This window comes from Protopterus annectens, chromosome 3.part0 (assembly GCF_019279795.1).
Source record: "Protopterus annectens isolate FY-2018-M chromosome 3.part0, PAN1.0, whole genome shotgun sequence".
In the NCBI taxonomy this organism is placed as follows: domain Eukaryota; kingdom Metazoa; phylum Chordata; order Ceratodontiformes; family Protopteridae; genus Protopterus; species Protopterus annectens.
This window is the reverse complement of record NC_056731.1, coordinates 1,331,135,827-1,331,157,625: the sequence shown is the minus strand read 5'-3', so window position 1 is coordinate 1,331,157,625 and position 21,799 is coordinate 1,331,135,827. Positions and strand designations below refer to the sequence as shown.

The window sequence follows — 21,799 nt, the reverse complement described above, 5'->3', positions numbered from 1 at the left end:
AGCCTGTAACGAGGTCTTTCCTCACTGCAGCTTGCATGTCTTTGAGTCACATTTTTCTGTATCATAAAAACAGTTCTATTTGGTCAGTGCTCTTAATGCCAATGGTGAGGTTCTTTCTGAATTTCCAGGACAGTACAAGTTATAGAACAAGTTAATAATTACTGAACAATGAAAAGACTGTTTCTGTTAATCTTTGTTACTCTCAAAAATGCACGTGAACATACACACACACACACACACACACACACACACACACCCACACACATTAACGCACAAGCACACATGCGTGATACACACTCACAAATGAAGCTTTATTTTATGAAAAGTAGGGCAGTAGTAATGTTTTTTAGTTGCCGGACTGCACACAACATAGTATACGACCTTAAGATGTTACATTTAGTTATCCTGCTAAATAATCCTCTGCAAAAAAGTCCCCATGGCTAAATTCATGTGTATTTCTATTACTGTAAAACAGCCCCCTAGAGATGTCAGCATTGGCTCTAGGTAGTGGCCACTGCTGACTTGGCACCCCAGACGAATCCCACCCTTACGATGCACCCTTGACATCCCACGAAATAGGAAAAAGGAGGAGGATGCAACACTAAATGGGAACACTAGATAGAGAATCTAGAATTTGTTAGTTTCATTTATTAATTTATTTTGTTGAATAGATAGTTTTCTTTGAGCTTACGATATAACACCTCAACACACACATCTGTTTTCTTAAAGCAGGGTAGCAGAAAGATGTTATAATTGTAAAACTGCAGTAGACATCATATTCAGTTGCCTTTATCATGTTAAACATACACTAGCAAGAAAACTGTTCCTGCACCATTAAGGTCCACTTTCATTACCATATTTGTAGCTTATTTGTCTATCCCTCAGCAACATTACATGTGGATTGAGAAGAAATGTCTAACAGATTACTGAATTTGTTTATTTGCATTAATTGACTGGATGGATCCCACTAACTATATATAACCTTTATTCATGGAAGAAGTGAGATGGTATTTCCAGTGACTGGCTGTGTGACATTTTACAACAGTAAAGGGAAACCCTGCTCTTCTTTTAATAAGTGCCATGGCATGATTAATATAACCTGGAGTGCCAAGAACTCAGGCTGATATGAGCATTGTTTAACGACACATTTGATGGTCATTACTTTAGGAATGAGCACCCCTCTTACAGGCTGCTACAGTATTTAAATACTGAGCCTAGTTCCAAGTGTGAAGATACACTATTCTTGGAGTGTTTCTGTCATCAAAGGTAAGTACACTAACTGCTAAGCAATTTGAAAGCGTTAATCACAAGAAAAGCAACAGACTGTTGTAGTTTTTACTCTCTGTTTCTCTTTTTATTTATTTGCTATATTGGGACAGTACTGCAATTTTTTTTATCAGGATTGTTCTATTACATTTTAAGTAAGAAGTTGTAAGTCAGGTAACTGTAAAGAAATTATGTGCAGCATGAATAGTGTATTACTTTATGCTGCTGTTTACCTCGCGTGGTAAAATGTGGCATTTATAACATTTTATTGGCAAAGAGGTATTCCTGTTAGCCAATGAGTAGATACAGACCTGACAATGCATTTTATAAACTAGCAATATCCTGTCCTGTCTTCATTAATCATGTTTAGGAACAGCTCTTGCTGGAATAACATAACTTTTAAATCTGCTTGTATATCTGTCTCATTTAGCTGCTCTAGTAGCCATGAATTTCTAAAACTGTGCACCATCAAAAAATGTATTTTATTGCATTATTGTAATACAACTGTACTATAATTAGCTTTCTTTTATATAGTTTATAAAAACAGACACAGCACTAATCATATCAGTACACTTGCTGTCTCAAATTATATGCTTTCACATGTTAACTTTTCATTGCTTCTCCACTCTGATATTACAGCATTCATTCAATTAATTTAAACAACCACACAACCGTAACTGTTTAAACAAATTAATAGAAGGCATTGCTGAATTGTGATCCTTACTGACTGCTTGAAATGCATTGCTAGTGTTTCATTTTCACACTGCCAATCCGTTCCTACCCCTAACAACATTCTCCTTTGGCAGCCTTACATTTGCAGCTACCAAAAATAATGTTTTTGTTTTTCTTTTACAATGATATCCAAAAATCATGAAACTCAGGTAGTGTTCCAAAGCAACAAGCCTTTTTTTCGTCACAGACAAGGGATCCTCAATAAAAAAATCAGAAATATATTTTTTTCACAAATAATTTTGTTTTTGTTACTGAGGATCGCTTGGCTAATTCTCTGTATTTTCCTGCTGTAATACAAAACAGCTACAAAACTTACTTGGTTCACTTAGTTCTTGAATGTATCCCTCAGCATGTTGCACTTCAAACACAGGAGGATTGTCATTTGCATCTAGAACACGAATACGGATGTCAAGAGGATTTTCTTCCTCTTGACCAAATTGATTTTTTGCAACCCCTTTCATCTAAAAAAAAAGAGATACACTTTAAACAGTGCAAAGAAGATGCACATAATGTTAAAGAACAAACATATAGCCTCTTACAGAAGGTCTGCTTTTTGATTTTGGTAAAAACTGTTTTAGGCCACTATCAAACTAACAACTGCAAGTAATAATTCTAAATGATGGTTAGTTAAAAGATTAAGCATTACAGCACTGACTGGTTTTAATTCAGATATAACAGTTGAATACTGCAATATTAAAGAGACTAAGGAAAATGAGATTACATACATAAAAGGTTAAGTGAAGCTGTTACGCATTTGTAAGTCTATTCAATGGCCAGAAATCAAAGTAAACTCATATGGCTGCAACATTACCATAGTGGATACAAGCTACCATTCAGATGTCTTTGAATAGATTAGTGTTAAAACCTGGAAGCTTAAAAACAATACATTTGGACCTTTATACTGTTAGTTTCAGGTGACTGTCAGGACCTTTATATTGACTTTGCCTTGTGCTTCAGTCAATGCTGAACAATATAAATGGAACCAGTTCATTTGCACAGTTAAATAAAATAAAATGCTGTGTCTATGAAACCTCATGTGAGTGCTGTTTTAATTCCCAAGCTGAGGAAAATCATTCCTCACAACTTTCTTTGGAGATATTTTCTTTTTCCCAGATTATTGCCATGATGAACAATGTATTTTAATGGGAACAAATGGATGTTTCTCCCTGAAATGGGAACATATTCGGATATGTTACAACTAGATATGCCTCATTTTATGCCTAATCCTCATCTTTTAGTACCAGCCGCAGAAAATGTATATAATGCTACCTGCAACAACCCTGATTCTCAACTTTCTGCTTCCAAAAACCAGGCAGGAGTTACAAATTTTCTGAAACTAGCAAGCATTTGTTCTCTCACCTCATGTCAGACCTTACAGAGATAATCAATATCTACACCAGCAGGGAGCAAGATCCTGGTGTCATCCAACCCTTCCCCTGCAAACAAGGTGGGGAAGATTGTGGGCAAATTTTGTAAGAGAAATTTTCCTTCTTCCACTTTGGTGTGAAGAATTCTTAACTTTCTGAGACATATCTGGATGTCTGTTCTTTTTTTGTATTTACAGTCTGAGAGACAAATGCTATCACTCTTTCCCCAAAAGATAGTGCCTATCTCAATTCTGTTCTTTCCCAACATTTCCAAAGTATCTAAACATGCCTTAAGAAGTCTGTATGACTTTGAGAATACTATGTCTAGGACCTCTGCTTTTGCTACTGTTTTGAGAAGGTATGCCTGGATATGAAATCAAGTTTTCTGATGAGGTAAATTCTGAAATTTTGAATTTAGCTTTAGATAAGTAGGTTTTATTTTTATCCATCACTTGCTCAGGTCCTCAAACAATTTGGTGAGTGAGGGAAATTAATTCAGGGAGTTTCTAAGATTTTTCAACCCCTCCTCCTTACAAAATTTCCCAGATTCTCATTCACACCTAAGAAGCAGAACAAACATTTCCTGCTTTTTCAAGCCCAGCAGAGAAACAAAAAAGAGATGTCAAAGAACAATAGGAAATAAGGATTATTTCCAAAAAAAAACAGTCTAAAGCTTCAGAATGACTATGCCAGTAGTCTTCCTCCTTTTCTCTCCCTTCCTGCCCCTATGTCTCTAAACCAGTCCCAAAAACTGGCTCTGTATATTTCTCTTTGGTGACAGTTTGTGACAGATTCATGGGTGTTAAAGGTGGTTCAGGAGTGAAACACTTGGCATTGGATACAAAACCTCCTATCCGGTTCCGTAGAAGTGGCATTGTCTGTGACAAGTACCTGTTCCGTCAGCATGTTCTGCTAGTCTTGCAAAAGAGACTGATGTCCCTTGAGTGGGTGTTTCTAATTTAACACCACAAATGTAGATATACTGATAACAATGAACTTCTGAATGTGTAATAGGTGTAAAAGAATAGGATCATTGAGGCTGTATAAGTGAGACAGATGTTACCCGTCAGAGCCTGTATGATACTATGAGAGAGACAGGGTTTTTACATGATTTGTGCAGTTTTTATGACTTGGGCTTTTGATTTTTTTTTTAATTGAGGATGTATTGTGGTCATTCCAGCTCTGACAAGTGTTTGGATAGGTACATAGCGAAAGGGGCACTATACTTACTGATCAGCCTAATGAGTGCCTAGTAAAGAACAATTACTTCCCAGGGTCTGGATGCTGCACCTTTCAGTACAAGTTAAATGATGAAAAAGGACTTCTTTACAATAGATGATGCATGGTGGTCAAAGGACATTTCATTGTCAACAGACATTCCCACAGCTCTAACCGTGGGATCAGTTTCCAGGAGGGTGTTTTCAATACAGAGGGAGTCATGCTTGCTGAAGGATACACTTATACATTTCTTGGCATTTAGATTCAGTCCATGGTTCTGGCACCAATTTTCTGTTTGGGGCAGGCAGATTTGTAGGATCATGGTGTCCTCTGGGGAGTTTATGATGACACCAGATTTGTAGACTTGTACAGCCACACTCCTTTCATATCAGTTTTGACTTTCAAGAAGTCAATGCCAAAGAGAAGGGCCCCCAAGGAGTGAACTCCGGAGTACTCCACTAGTGGCAGGTTTTTTGGTGGAGATAAAGCCACTCACACTTACTTTCTGTGTCATATTTGTAAGTCAGTTTGCTATCTAGTAAGTTACAAAGGGATTAAAATTTAGATGGAAGAATCTATATGTGATGCTTGAGTGTAGGATGGCATTGAACACCTCTGCAAGGTCCAGCTAAGTGGTATGTACAACTCTGCCCGCGTTCATTTCCTCAGTGACCTTTTTGAAAAAGTCAACCGAGTTAAGTAAAAAGGACATGTCTTTGAGGAATCTGAGCTGGCTTGGGTCAAGAATCCCTATTTTGTAGATGTATAATGAGCCTTTCCATGACTGGCCAGGCTTATGGGTCAGTAATTATCTGTTTCTGCTGTAGCCCCAACTTTGTACAAAAGAATTACTGTAGCTGTTTTCCATTCTTCTGGCAGAAAGCATCTATTAAGGCTAATGTTGAATAGCCTCTCCAAGGGTCTGACAATTTCTGTTTCAGTATAGCCAGTAGGCAACCTGGTATGTTATTCTGCCCCATAGATATAGTGTTCTTTGCCTCTAGTTGTGCCTTGAGAACTTTGTCTTGAAAGATTTGATGGGAGGAAAGATGTGGCTATTTGATCAGAGAATACTGGAGGGGATAGAGGAGTTGGAATTCTGCTTGTAAAATGTAGATCTCTTCTGGGACTGAGTATGTGGTGTCATGTTCTATTAGTTTTGCACAGTGATGAGCATTGTTTCAGAGATTTCTAGCATAGGTAAATAAACCTTTATGATTATCTTTCACTTGGATGGCTATTTCTATCTCATATCTATCTTTGGTTGATTTAGAATTCCTTGTTTAGTTTACAAGAGCATTTTTGGATTCACAATAGTTATTTTTTTATTATTTATTTGCATGAAGTTATTTTTTGTTTCTTTCTTTTTTTTAAAAAAATATGGTTTATATTAGATTTTGACTATAAAAGTTTTTTTTTTTATTAATTTTGCATTGTATTTATTTCTGAGGGGGACAGATGCATCTGTGTAACTATTAATAAGTACATAGAACTTGGTGGTAAAGGAGTTCACACAATCTGTGGGATCACTGAGATGGAAGAGATTGTTGAAATCAGTCAAGTTATCTGCCAGGTTTATTAGATTAGCCTTTGCATAGTCTCTTGAATAGTTAGGTACTGGAGGATGCCCTTGTGGTATATGTGACTGACATGGTCAGATTTGAAAGGGAGGAAGTTACAATTGGCAAGGAACAGAGCTGCCCCATACTGGTAAGGACTAAGTCCAGGATTTTATCTCCCTGGTTGGGGTGTAGACTAACTGGTCCAGGAAATGACACTTATGGTACTTATGTTGTCCAGAAATCTCTGGGCATACATGTGTGACAATGTATAAGTATCCTAGCTGATGGTGGGTTAGTTGAAAGAGAATATTTTTTGGGTTAATCCACAAGGACTCTATACTGTTTAGGTAGGATGTATGGGCCAAAGAGGGGCTCCTATTTTGCTTTGATGCAATAAAGAGGTTTGTTAATAGTGGGGGTGAACATGGAAAATTTCCAGGTCATTATCTTGTTAAACAAGTCTAGAAGTGGGATATATTTTTTAGGTATACAGAGACACCTCCTCCTTTAGTGCCGAAGTCTAATGTTGTAGGCCTGTATGAGTGTTAGACAATGAATCCCTCTACTAATGGAGTGTTTTCACTGGCCTTCAACCAAGTCTGTCAGGCGGAAACAACATAGATGCCTCCACCTTTCAGCCCATTGCCATCCTTTCCCATTTCTCAAAAATCCTCAAGAAATCTCCTTAGCTACCTACTTGACAACAATATACTATCTCCAACCCCGCATGGATTTAGACCAGGGCACGGTACCAAAACAGCTCTTATTTCCTTCTGTAACACTATCAATTGGCCCATGACACCAGAAAATTTGCCTCATCTCTATTTCGCAATCTGTCCAAAGCCTTTGATAGTATTTCTCAGCCACTCTTTCTTAGAAAACTATCCAATATAGGTATCTCTCCCTCTACTCTACACTGTTTTTCATTGACCTCTCAGACAGTCAACAAACTACAACATGGCTAAACTCTTTCCCTCCTTTCCTTAACACCTCCACAGGTGTCCCCAATGGTCCATCTTAGGCCCACTACTTTTCAGCATTTTCATCAATGACTTCCACTAGAGTCTCACTCAAGAAACAGTCATCCAATACACAGATGACTCTACTATTATCTGTACTGCCAACTCCCCATAAAAACTTCAAAAACTTACCCAAGCAGCCCTCAGCTCCACCAAAATATGGATGGCTAACAAACATTTAGCATTAAATCCAAAAAAAAAACTATACTAGTGTCATTTACCCCTAAGAAATCCTGCACCATATGTAAAGACACTTTCACTATCCTCTCCCATGACAACACCTCTATAGAGGTTGTCACACATACTAAACTTGTAGGTGTTACCATAGACGAACACCTAACTTTCGACATGCACATTCACAATAACATTAAAAAAGCACATCAGAAATTGGGCATGTTATATCGACACAAAACATTCCTCAATTACTCTTCCAAACTAGCTCTTGCCTCCTCTTTCCTGCTCCCCTCTCTTCTCTACAATGCTCCTCTTTTCACCAATATTCAGACCAGTCTTAAATCCAAACTACACTCACGCTATAACAAAATATCAAAATTTGTTACTAATGGAAAGCCCTCATCTCACCACCACTGCACCTCTCTTAGACTACTGAACTGGCTAGAACTACCTCACCACCTCACATATACTCAAATAACTATTGCCCATAAACTAATATACAATCCATCCAGTTGCCCAGCCCTTACTAACCTATTTACTCCATACCACCCTAACAGACCTCTCCACTCAGAAAGCCAAATGGTCCTACAGGTAAATAGACCCAGCCTCACCGCTGGACAATGGCTCCACTCCTTTTTCACAGCTAAACTATGGAACTCTCTCCCACCCTCTCTTACATCTACTAGCAATACATCTATATTTAAAAGATCCTTGAAACATCATGTCTCCTCCCACTGGCCATGCCTCTGTGCTAACTCCTCACGACCCATGACCTGACGTTTGTCTCTTCCCTTCCCCTTCTGCCAGCATTCCCTCCTTCTCCCCTCCCCACCTCCAGTACCATCACCTTTATCTCCTGAACAGATAAACCTTTTCTATACCCTTTACAAATGTACTGTTCTGTTGATATTTTTAACACCGCTATGGTGCCTATCTCAGTGCCAACTACTATACGAGACTGTCAGTCTAATCTGGAACAACTGTTATATGTATTCTTAACAAATTGTATATATTGCATTGTTACCTGAGCTTTAGTAGTTTAATCTGACATATTTTCTATCTTGTGTTTTTTCACATTGAATGTATTGTATGTTCTTGTGCTTTAGCAGTTTGATATGATATATTTGTTATCTTGTCTTTTATCACATTGTAAGCACTGTATTGTTACTGTGTTTTATCAAATTGTATGTATTTGTTTCTCTGTGGAGCTTTTCTCCCTGGGCCACCACTGAAAATGGGAACTTTTTGGCCCAGTGGACCTTCCCGGTCAACAAATGCAATAAATAAATAAATAAACAAATAAGTCACAGTAACAATGCATATATCTATATTTTATAAGGAAAGTAGTGCTTGTAGAGTGTTATTTTTTTTTTTTGTTAAGACTTCTAGCATTGTGCAAGAATACCTCAATGTTTTCCTGATTCTATTTAGTTATGTTGGAAGTTTTAGAAGACTGACTTTACCTAAAAGGTACAATGGCGGAGGATAAGGTTTTAGCCAATATACAGAAGACATGGTGGGGGGGGGGTGATGCTGCCATTCCAGGTAAACTAGTTCAAACTGTGTACAGTAGAGAGTCATTTAGCTGAATGTTGATTATCAGAAACGTCAATTATCTGAACCAGCCTTCCAAACTTTTCAGGTAGGAAAAATCATAAAGTCTGAATATGTAAACATTATACATATTCACTTGAGCGGGGGTGGCCATGGTGGTGCAATGGTTAGCATTGTCACCTCACAGTAAGAGGTTATCCAGTTCAATCCTCAGATGGGGTGCCTTCTGTGCAGAATCTACACGTCCTCCCTGTGGTCAAGTGGGTTTCCTCCAGGTGCTCCAATTTCCTCCTAAAGACATGCTGTAGGTGAATCGGACACTCTAAATTTGTCCTAGGCATGATTGCATGCATGTGTGTGCCTTCTATGGAAGGTTGGGCACTGAGCTAGCAACTCAACACTATAAAATTCCACTCCCAATCATGAGCGGAAAGGTGATCCACTGTGGTGACCCCTAACTGGGAAAAGCCAGAAGAAGAAGAATACATATTCACTTGAGCATGTTTTTTGAGCTTGTAGCCAGTTCATGTGTGAAAAATATACTTTTTTGTCCACTGAAATCAGTGAATAGTTAAAAAGTGTATTCCTGCATGCAGAAAAAAACAAGATTTTAGAAGTTTTTTATCCGATTCAATTACATGTTTGATTATCCAAACAGTTTGATTAATTGAACTACCCTAGGTCCCGCTTAGTTTGGATAATTGACTCTCTACTGTACCTTCTCATTTGAAGAAAATACTGCTGGTTTTCAAAAGTAAATGTACAAAAGTGGACAAAGCTGTAATAAGTGTGTACTGAATTACCACAATGGTTCAAAAGCTGAACAATATTTAAAGTAATCTTTATCTCTTTATTATACAATATAAAAACAACCCATTATCTGCTTTTTTGATTGTACAAATCTCATAAGAGCAACTGTAAACTGTAATTTGAAAGCTCTTTTACTAGGTGCAATGATGATGATACTGTGTTATTTGAACAGCTGCTTGTTGAAATTTTCTCCCCACCCTCAGCAGTATATACCACTGGAAACAGGAAGGCATCTTGTAAAACTCAAACTAAATACCATACTGCATGAAGCTTAAACTTAAAAAAACTTAAAAACATTTACAAGAGTTTATGCTGGAAGACACCCATGGAGACAGAATGCAATCTGTATTTTACTGAATGTAAAGAGTATGAAAATTTTATTTTGGTATTCATTGTCAGAAACATTAAGGGTACAGTATATCTTTCTGCAAGAAGTGCATAGTTTCTAGTTTATATACTATTTTTTCTGAACATTATATGTCTCTTTTAATGTTTCATTTTGAATTAGTTGTTTAAATGATGTACTGTTTGCATATGTATTTTGAAAGAAAATGTTTTAACTTATTTATCTGAAATAAAAACTTTTTTTATTATTCACATCTAAATGTTTGAAGCCTATGGCTTATTTATTATCTTAAATGTTTATACATTTTACAGTATGTCTGCAACTTGTGGATCCATTCAGGTGTAACTGCTCATAGCTAAGTGTGGCTATAACAGTAAATCTTTGTTCATTTGGTCAGTATTAAGTACTAACTGATGGTAGTGTACTATACATGGGACTGGAGTGTCTTGGTGCAGAGTTTCCATTTACTTCTCATTCTTGAAATATTGTGTATGAGTGTGTCGTGCATGTGTGTGTGTGTGTACATATGAATATATATATATATATATATATATATATATATATATATATATATATATATATATATATATATAGGTGTTCCTTCTTTGAAGGTTGTGCGTTAGGCCCGGCAAGCCAGCACGTCAAAATCTACTACCAATCATTGGCGGACCGGAGTTCCACTCTGGCGATCCCTGACTGGGAAAAGCCGAAAGAAACAAACATACATGCATAAATACATACATAGAAAAAATAATTTCAGTTACATTTTAATTACTACTGGCAAGAATATACAAGAAGATACTGCTCACCTGCATACCCAGATTACATATTCCCCATTCCAAAGGAGGTATGGGCCTCCTTGAAATTGGTTACATGTATAGATTTGCAATTGTGGGACTGGACACATATCTGCTGACCTCACAAGACCCAAACATAGTGAAAATTTTGAAACATGAGGAGAATAAATCTAAGATGACTTCTCTGCTTAGTCTAGCAGAACCATATCGGAGTCATGCAGGAATGGAAAACAAATCAAAAGTAGATAAAAATCAGGCAGCAACTGAATGTGCCAAAAAAAACAAACAAAAAAATAGAATATAAGGTGAAGGATGAGATGTGAAGGCAAGAAGTGTGGAAAATGCATAAATGCAGTTGCAAGTATAGAAAATTTCTGGAAGAACCTCATGTTGATCAGGATCAAATGCAGGAATGGTTAAGGACAGGCAAATTCAAACCAAAGATAAAAGGTTAATATTGGCGGCTCAAGACAGTGGGGTACATACACATTGGTTTACAAAGTCTATTGAACATGTGAAAGAAACAGACAAATGCAAGTTTTGTAAAACAGAATTGGAAACAATCACACACCTTGTTGCTGGCTGTGACATACTAATGGCAGAAGGATTGTATACTGAAAGGCATAATAATTTGGCAAGACTGTTGCACTGGGGATTGCGCAAACATTATGGTATTAAAATGGCTGAAAAACACTGGAAACATGAACCACAAAGCATCATAGAAAATGATGAAGTTTACATCACATGGCATCACCCATTACCAACAGTTCACAAGAAAGATGCGAGAAAACAAGATATAGTGGTCAATGAAAAGAAGACAAAAGTAGCATTGATCATTGAAATCATGACACCCAGTGACTACAGTGTCTTCCACACAGAGAGTCATAAAGTCATAAAATATCAGGATTTGCAGGCAGAAATGAGAGTAATGTGGAAGAAAGATCCCCCAGACAGTTTCAATAGTAGTAGGAGCAAAGGGTCTCATAAAAAAGAATCTACAGTCATATTTGGATATGCTACCAATATATGTAACTGTCTATGAATTGCAGAAAGATCATTACTGGGCACATTGAGGGTGCTCAAAGATTGAAACAATACTAATTTCATGAACTTTAATCTTACTTTGACTTAGGAATGGGGTCCATTCCCATCATGGTATTATTAACCCAAAAGACTTGGAGAAATTAAAACAAGATGTTGTGTATCATACACCAGACTCCCAGTCTACTGGTTAAATGTAACGTATCTTGCACTAGATCCCCACCCATTTGATTAAATTCTGTGTATCGCACGCACCAGACACCTAACCTTTCATTAAACTTCATATTTTTCATACAGCAGACCACAAACCCTCTGGCTAAACTTCATATATCACAGACTAGACCTCTAAATTTTGGTTAAGTTTCACATATCACACATTACCATAACATTTTTGGTTAAATTTCATGTATGAAACAGCATACTCTTAAAATGTTGGTTATTTTTTAGGTATCATTCAGCAGAACCCTAACCATTTGGTTAACCGGTATTGCCTAACCTTTAAGTTTAAATTTCTTCTGTCAGACACCAGACCCCAAATATGCTGGTTAAATTTCATTCATCAAACATCATGCACCTAAAATGTTGGTTAAAAGGCATGTATCACACACTAGACCCTTAAATGCTTTGTTAAATTTCATTTATCAGACACAAACCTGTAATCTGTTGAATTTACTTCGTTTATCACAAACCAGACCCCTATTTTTTGGTTAAATGTCATGTATTACACATCAAACACATAACTTTTTAGATAAATTTCACATATCAATAACCAGATCCCAAACATGTTGGTTAAATTTCCATGGATTGCACATTATACCTCTAAACTTTTGGTTAAATTTTGTGTATCACACAAACCAGACTCCTAGCCTTTTGATTAAATGCTATTTGTCACACATCATATCCCTATTTATGGTTAAGTTTCACATAGCACTCACCAAACATAATGCACCTACATTTATTAGTTAAATTTCATCTATCACACATCAAACACATAATCATTTGGATAAATTTAACATGTCACACACCAAACCACTAGCGTGTTGGTTACATTTCATCCATTGTACACCAGACCTCTAACCTTTTCATTAAATTCCATGTATTACACACTAAACCTCAAATCTTTTGGATACATTTCACATATTGTACATCAGACCCCTAGACTGTTGGTTAAAGTTTATGCATCTTACAGCCTTTTGGTTAAATTTCATGTATCTCACATCAGACCCTAACCATTTGTTTAAATTCATCAGACATAAACCTTTAAACTGTTGGTTACTCCTCACTTACTACATACAAATCAAACTTCTGACTGTTTAGTTAAATTTCATCTTTTGGCTAAAATTCATATGACACACCACACCACTAGCCTGTTGGTGTAAATTCATGTATTGCGCACCAGACACCTAATCTTTTGGTTTAAATTTCATGTATCATGCACTAAACCCATAACCTATTGGTTAAATATGAGCTGTAGCTCATTCATCAAGTCTCATAATTGGGTATACCAGGTGAACCAAGTGGTATTTACTTGCCATCAGAATCTACTTTATGTTTCTAATTAGAACATGAACTGTGTAGCATGTTAGATAAAACAGGAGACATTTTGAGGCCTGATAAGCATTAGGAAAGCAGACAAGTGGACTGATACCATATTGTAAAACTACTAACTACACTGCAATACTGTGTTTTGAGCATTGCTTTGCTCCCTGTCATGTGAAATGAAAACTAACTAAATGACTAAATGTAGGTTTTACAGCTCAGAAAGGAATGTATCTAGAACATTTATTTGAAGACAAGATCAAAGAAAAAAAATAGCAAAATCCAGAGAGAAGAGTGCAATGCAATGATGTACCAGAAGGATGAATAGAAAAATCAGAAATGTACAGTGTGAGCTCTTTATTAACACTCCATCTAAATGGATCTCTTACATCTCGACAGGACGACAGTTGCAAACACACTCAGATCAGGAAATTAAGCCTCCTCCATCTACATATAAACAGTGTTGGAGAGATAGATGCATTACCAAATGATCACCCCCATCTCTGGAGCAAAATCGCCCCTAAATGTTAAGTCTTCTTCAAGACTAACCTTGACAATTGGATGGGTTCTCAGAAGTTCAACCCTGGCCTGACATGTTTTTTGAATCCTCAAGTTCTGGTGCACATCATGAGGGTGATATTAAACAATATGCTCATGGCCTTCAGACTTAATTACCTTGTAGATGCTATGATCCTATAATCCTATTTTACAAGGGAAACAAATGACAAAGCCTATCTATGGCTTTGGCAAATCTGACCTACATCCAAGAAACCTGTATACACCAAGAGTGAGTTACAGGACAAACAAGTACTTAAGCCACAGCAGAGATGTGAGGAGAAAGATGTCCCCAGCAGTAAAATTGCAGACTGATGTCACTTCTTTGTTATTTGAGAAAAATTAAAACTAAAAACTCTTAAACTTGAAATTTAAAGCAAGAGTAATAAATAGGTCAAAACATCAGATGTTAATCCCGGTTCTATAAAAGTACTGAAGAAAAGCTTCAGCAGATGTATTCACCAGAATAGCTCAGCTCCTCCATATGGAAAAGGAATTTTTATGAATTGTGTTTTTATTATAATGACAATATGACAGTCTAAGATTGGACCTTGCTTTTAAACATCTCAGAAAACACCATCATTATAGCCAATGTTGCAGATCTGTAAAGTGGTGAATATATCCTGGTTAAACAGTCCTGATGGTTTCACCATTTCATCCCAAAGGGTGATGGAGCAAAACAAGGCTGAAGAATGCAAACGTCATCCAAAAAAGTATAAAAAGCAATTTATTCCAATCCAGTAATACAGGTAAGCGCTTTCATCCAGTAGGGCTTCATCAGACCATAAAAACACAGAGACCAACAAACATTTATATCGCTACAAATTGATAAAAGACCGGGAACTCAATGATTAATTGACTCTTAAAGAGACAAGGACACAAAAGCATGAATAAAAACAAAACCAGTACATAAAATACTAATAAATGCAAAATATAAAAGATCTATATAAAATGCATATAAAAAAATACATTTGAAACTATCAAGTCCTTAATCCCCTAGATTTCAAAATGGGTTTAAGGGGCACTTTATCATTAAGCCCAGGGTATTGATCAGCCCTGAGTCTAACTATCCACCAGGTTTCCCTGGTGTCTGTAAGATTCCTAATGTCACCTCCATGAAGGTTAGGATCTATCACCTCTATCACCATGAACTTAAAGCCATGGGTCTCATCAGTATCTAAAACATGCTTAGAGAGTGCATTAACTGTGGACTTAATCCTGATCTGATAGAGATGTTCACATATCCTATCCCTAAGCTTCCTATCTGTCTTGCCTGCATAATACATGCTGCAAGACACACATGGCTTTAGTTCATGGTGATAGAGGTAATATATCCTAACCTTCATGGAGTTGTTCATGTGTTTTTAAACCTACATAGACTGTACCTAAAGTTCTAGAAGTCATGGTACCATAACTTTACATTGTGAATGGAGCGTTCAGACCTGATGTTTTTCAACATGCCATTTTTCAATTCTGTCAGCTGCAACCATCTGCTGAAATCATGTTATCATGAGCCATGTACGTGCACCTTATTTATTTTTCAGGTACTGCAGACATGATGAAAAGTACAGTTTTGTACCTACCATAAATGTAGATGTTCGAAGATCCACATTGCTGCAGTCCTAACACTTGGGGTGTCCGCTGTCCAGTCGGCCCGAATACCAAAGTATAAGGCTGGCGTCGGTCAAGGGTACAAATCGCATGACCGATGTCATATCCTCAGTCTTTTCTTGCCCCAGATGTCAGAAGACCCTAAAAGATAAGGCCAAAACCAAAAACACCAAACACTCCTGTACCAAAAATATGTACAATATATACAAATAAACAAAAAGTACCACCCACACACCACCACCCTAAACACAGAGGGAAGGAGGGAATGTGGATCTTGAACATCTACATTTATGGTAGGTACAAAACTGTACTATGTTCTTCATCCCACATTGCTGCAGTCTAGAATCCCAAAACAGAGGTAAGGGAGGCTGGCAAATCATAAAGAAGCAGGAGCTGTCAACATGCCCTGCAAACCAGCCCTAGATTTAGAGTAGAGAGGAAGGTGGTAATGCTTAGAGAAAGTATGCACTGAACTCCAAGTAGCTGCCTCCAAAATATTTAGAAATGCTTGTTAAAGTGGCAGTAGCCCTAGTGGAATGAGGCCTAATTCCAGCTGGAATATCCTTGCCATGATGGGAATAACAAAATGCAATGCAAATAGAAATAGTTTGTTTTGACACACAGGCTTGCCCTGAGAACTCAAAGCAAAGAAACAAACAACTGCTGAGACTGCCTAAAATCCTTAGTCCTGCTTAAATAATAACTGCCTGTGTACATCTAAAGTGTGCAAAATCTTTTCCCCCCTTTTTTGGGATCTGCATAAAAAGTAGGCAAATGAATAGTTTGGTTTAAAGCCACACTAGAAACCACCTTAGGCATAAAGGAAGGTATCCTTATGGAAAATCAAAAAGGCTCAACAAACCCTTCTTGCAGAAGTAATGGCCAACAAAAAGCAGTCTTCCATGACAAGTATTTCAATTCAGCAGTAGTAGCAGGCTCAAAAGGTTGTAGAGTAAGTTTCTCCAACACAAAATTGAGATCCCATCTTATATTCTTTGCCCCTCTAAGAAATTGCTTGAACAAAGGATGAGAAAACAATGGTGGGTCACAATCATAGTGAGCTGAAATTGCTGCAGCATGAATCTTAATGGAAGAGAAAGACAAACCTTTGTCCAATAACTCAGTAAGATATTGAACACACCACAAATTAGGGCTCGAAACCTCCAAATCCTTTGCTGCACTCCAAAATAAAAATCTCTTCCATTTTTTGTACTAGGTCTTCTGGCTTCCATAATCACATTCAAAACTTGTTGAGGAAGTTGAGACCTGCTGTGGTTCAAAACAGAATATGCCAGGCTGTTAGATGAAGAGAGTGAAGCTTGACATTGAGTAGATGACCGTCCCTCTGAGACAATAGGTGTGGAATCAAAGTAAAGGCCATGAGGGCTTCCTTACCAGACTCCTCAGTAATGGGTACCAGTGTTGCGAGGCCAATCTGGAGCTATTAAAATCATCCTTGGCTTGTCTTGTCTGACCTTTAGGAGTACCTTTGGGAGGAGAGGCAGAGGTGGAAAGGCATACACATGAAGATTTTTCCAACTGAAAGAAAGAGCATCCACTTTCCAAGCTGTGTGATGAAACCTTTAAAACTTTGGCAGCTGGTGGTTTAGTGGAGAAGCGAACAGATCTATGTCTGGAGTTCCCCATGACACTGTCAATTCCGAAATACATGAAGATCCAGTTTCCACTCGTGGGGATCCATGATTTGCCTGCTTAACACATCTGCTAAGGAGTTCTGTGCTCGGCAAGAAACCTTGCCTGATTAGAAGAAAGCTTAGTGCAGTCTCCCCTAAAAAATTTGCTTGCCTGCATAGAGGGATAAGAATGTGTTCCCCTTGTTTGTTGATGTACCACATGACAGTTGTGTTGTCTGTTAGAATCAACACCTGCCCTGGAAGAAGTAACTTGAAAGAAATTAATTAAACTGAAACTGCTAACATCTCCTTCATGTTTGATATGTAGATGCTGTAGTCTGGCAGGCCACTTGTCTTGTATCCACTTTCCATTCAGATGAGCTCCCCAAGCTATGTCTGAGGCATCTGTCGTTAGAATCTGACTTGTTTAGGTGACATTCCTGAGCCCACCACAAAAATTCCTTTTGAATGCAAGGTATTATTTGAATGACAGTGTCCAAAAAGATGCCATGAACCCTAAGGCTTGAAGGACTGTCCTTGCAGTCAGCCCGGACTGAAGTAGTTGATGGAAGGAAGTAAGGAAAGATTCTTTTGTTTGTCCGGGGGGTTAAAAAATCATCTGGGTTGTTGCTATTCATCTCCACCACACAAAGCATGTCTTGAGAGGGTACTAGAGACTGGACTTTATTTCATTTCACAGAATACCAGGCATCTTAGCACTGCTATCATCCATATTCCAAAAAAAAAAATCTTCTTTCTTTTTCTTGAAGCAAGAATCAGTCGTCCAAGTAAGGAAGATTTGTATTCCTTTTTAGCTGAAGTAAGCTATCACTGGAGCCAGAACTTTGAGATCTAAAGTTACCATCCAGTGATCTTTGCCCAGCAGAGGTAAAAGCTGTTGTAACGTCAACATTTTGAACTTGGGAATGTCCAGATAAGTGTTGAGGATAGATAAATCAAAATTGGTGTGGTGAATGATATCCAATACCCATCTGTCTTGGGTAATTAAACTCCAATTTTCTTTGAAAAGTGCCAGCCTTCCCTCATTGGGTCTGCTTACGAAAGGACTGACCCGGATATGTCCACCCCTTAGTAGGCCAATTTCTACTAAACTTCGGAGGCTGAACCTGCAAAATCTTTAACAGTCTGCATAGACTTAGCCTTGTCCTCCATTTCTGATCCCTCAGCAAGAACAGAACCAGTGGCAGCCACCCATGGCTCTTCAGGCAAGAGAAATCTTGACCTTCCTGAGAGGACACATCTTGTAACAGTAAAGTCTCTCCCTGAGACTCCAAAGAAACTTCTGGCAGAACCTCCTAAGGTAGTATACACAAGGTATGGTAATCCCTATGTATCTATCTGTTTCCCAAAAAATAGTTATATTCACTTTTTGACATCCGGTTAAATACTGAGGCAAGAAAAAAAATATTACTGCAGCAATGTGGGATGAAGAACATCATATTTTGCCAAGTCTGTTTCATAAAATCGTCTTTAACAAAAATAGACTTGGATAAGGATAAACTCCCCAACGCTCCCAGGCAGAGAAATCTCTTCATACTGTCTAACTAATTACAACATACCCATCTAATTCATAGCACCTTGTAGCAAATGCATTTCAGCAATCCGACTGAAGAAACAGATTAATTGTACTTCTTCAAACTGCTCATCACACATTCATTATAGTTTTGGATGATAATGTAACAAATAAAAATTCTCATGTAGCAACATTCTGCAGTACACTGCATGGCTACTGTGTGAATTTTACTCAGAAATGAAATGGTGGAAATATTCCTGGCATGACACATTGCTGTTTTTTATCAGTTAACAATTATCTGTGCTTTTTCTATGCATTTTAAGTGAAGAACTAAGCAAATCTTATGTTTATGACCATAGAAAAACACAAGTGAAAAGAAAACACAGTATTTCTTCTGCAGTGCCATGCCTGAAATATATTTACTGTGAGCCATGTATTGCACAGCTATACAATACACTGCTAAAGCCAACTTAATTATTTTTTTAAGCTAATCAAAACATTGGGGTTCATAAGCACTCAAACAATTATTCTGAGATAATTTTGTCTTTTTTTCTGAGCATCCCCCTAGATCAACATCTATTTAATAACTGAGTATATCACTTAACTATATAATATTTTCAGAAGCAGTTGAGCTGAAAAATATAGGGCAGAGAGGGTTAAGTCCACAAGCCCTTGCAAACAACTTTCTCCTTTAGAGATGGATTTAAAATTTCTCGGTGCACAGTGTGTGAATAAAGCCACATGATCATATCAAAGCTCTAAAAGTGCAGTTTTTGTGCCTACTAGATTCATGCAGTTAGAATAAAACAAAATAAAATAAACAAATAGTCAATAGAATGGTACTACGAACTATACTACACTTGTACCTAAAATATTATGTAGACACTATGAATACTCAATAACATACCAGTAGATAGGACCAGAGAACCTTAAGTTTAAGGAACAAAAAACAAGTACATACATGATACAATTCTTTTTCTTCTCGATCTAAAATGCGTGTTATATTCAGATCTCCTGTTTTGCTATCTAGAACAAATACACCATACGGATATTCTTCAACACCTTCTCCATAAATGAAATAGGTTATTTGTTTTTTTAGATCAATTTCATGATCGGAACGAATCTGTAAAAAAAAATTAATATTAATTTGTTTAGTTTGCAATAAAAGGTAGCAACTGTATGAAACTGACATATCAAATTAACTTTTCAGCAGCTGGATAGACTTTCTTGTACAGTTCAGAAATGACAAATTATGCTTATAAATATCAGAATGGATACCTATTATCCATTTACATTTCTAGGCTTATGATGTGGGTGTCTGTAAGTGTGTGCGTGTGTGTGTGTGTGTGTGTGTGTGTGTGTGTGTGTGTGTGTATTTATGTGCGTGGTTAGACAATCCTTCTAAGTGGCCCACCTAATCACAAAAGGGTTTACATCCAGATCAAAAGAGGTCATTGTGCTCCTCTACTCATGACTCATCAGACCCATCTTAGAGTACAATGCCCCATTTGGGATGTACCTTACAAGACACCTGCAACAGCTGGAAAGACCACAGAAGTACCTCACCAAGAGGCTCAATGGCCTCAAACAGATGCCCTATGTAGCTCGACTGAAGAAACTCCAGTTGTGCTTGGTTGCATACCGCCTACTTAGAGGTGATCTCTGCCTGAGATGTCCAACCCAGAATTGATGGACATGCTCCACCTAAAGAAAACCTTATCCCCTCAAGCCACACCCTCTAGGGATCTAATATTTACCACAACAATAAATAGGATGTGCTGGAGGGATAGATTCCTGTCCCAGAGACTTCTCATTCTTTGGAACAAGATCCCCATCTACATTAGGCAGAGCTCCTTGCTAACACTCTTCAAAAGAAACCTTGACGAGTGGATGGGAAACAGAAAGTTTACCTCGGGGATCACTTCAGTGGCTCTGCTGGACAGAGGCACAGGGAACTAATCTTAGGGGACGGCGAAAGCCAACACATTCTGGCTAGTCTTATAAACGCCTTCAGGCAGATAGTCTAGTACCCACCTATGAACCTATTTGTATGCTGTTACTTCAGGCACATTCCCTTCATAAATTAATTCTCCCCCACCTAGTCCCCTGTTCAAAGCTTGAACCATCCCTCCTATAAATATATATATATATATCTCCCTAATACTCAAATCTGTGGCCTTACAAAGTGTGTCATACCCTTTTTTTACCCATGTGACTAGATCATTCTGCCGTATTCTTCATATACATTGTACCACTGTGTGATATGTCTAAGATTTTCAAACCACAGAATATTATAATCCTGCTCACTATATGGTAATCTTGCTTAGGATCTCAACCAGAAGTGAGTGCTACATGTCTAAGCACTAGCAAAGAAGTGGTTTCTGGTTCAATACTATGAGCTTTGATAAGACAAACCCAGGAAAGAAAGTGATGTCTGCATTTACACACCCAGGTTAAGCAGTACAACGTGTGGACTGGCCACACAGTTCATCAGAAATGATTTAGACTGCACAAGCCGGGGGATATGTCAGCTGCAGAAATCATCATTTGCACAGGTGTGGAGCACAGTGGCACTGGACAAAAATGCTAGTATAGGTGGAAGGGTTACAGGTGGTACCAGCTGGTTGCACACGGTTAGGTTGTTGTGGGTTGTTAGCGAGCATGTCCTCACATGATGGCATTGATTTGCTAGGACAGACTGTTGGTCAGGTGTAGTATCTGATGTTCATAATTATGATCAACAGTAGCTGAAGCTATATAGGTTATATCCTGCCAAGGACAGTGATAGTGTAAAATAAATGGAATAAAGTATAGGCTGCTCTATCCTGTCTCAATCAAGATGTATCTGTCGAATGGTCCAATGATCTTCTTCATTCTTGAGGAGGCACGGAAGCCTTAACAGGGTCATTCAATAGCCTGGAAAGAATTCATCCTTCTGTTCTGCAAGGTGACCCATCAAATATGGATGAACACAGGGTACCAAAACTGATCACTGAAGAAACAAAACCAATGTATCCACTATTCAGAAGTAATAAAACTT

At 37.7% G+C, this 21,799-nt stretch overlaps 1 protein-coding gene across 1 annotated transcript in view; it reads right to left on the bottom strand.

Annotated features, from left to right (window-relative positions):
• The window catches only part of LOC122796734 (desmoglein-2-like), a 273,226-nt gene that overhangs the window by 153,850 nt on the left and 97,577 nt on the right, over positions 1-21,799 (bottom strand). Inside the window, exons 4-5 of the mRNA XM_044065443.1 lie at positions 19,721-19,882; positions 2,315-2,459 (exon numbers count right to left, since the gene is read on the bottom strand). Coding sequence (XP_043921378.1) covers positions 2,315-2,459; positions 19,721-19,882 — 307 coding nt within the window. The remainder of the gene's footprint in view (positions 1-2,314; positions 2,460-19,720; positions 19,883-21,799) is intronic.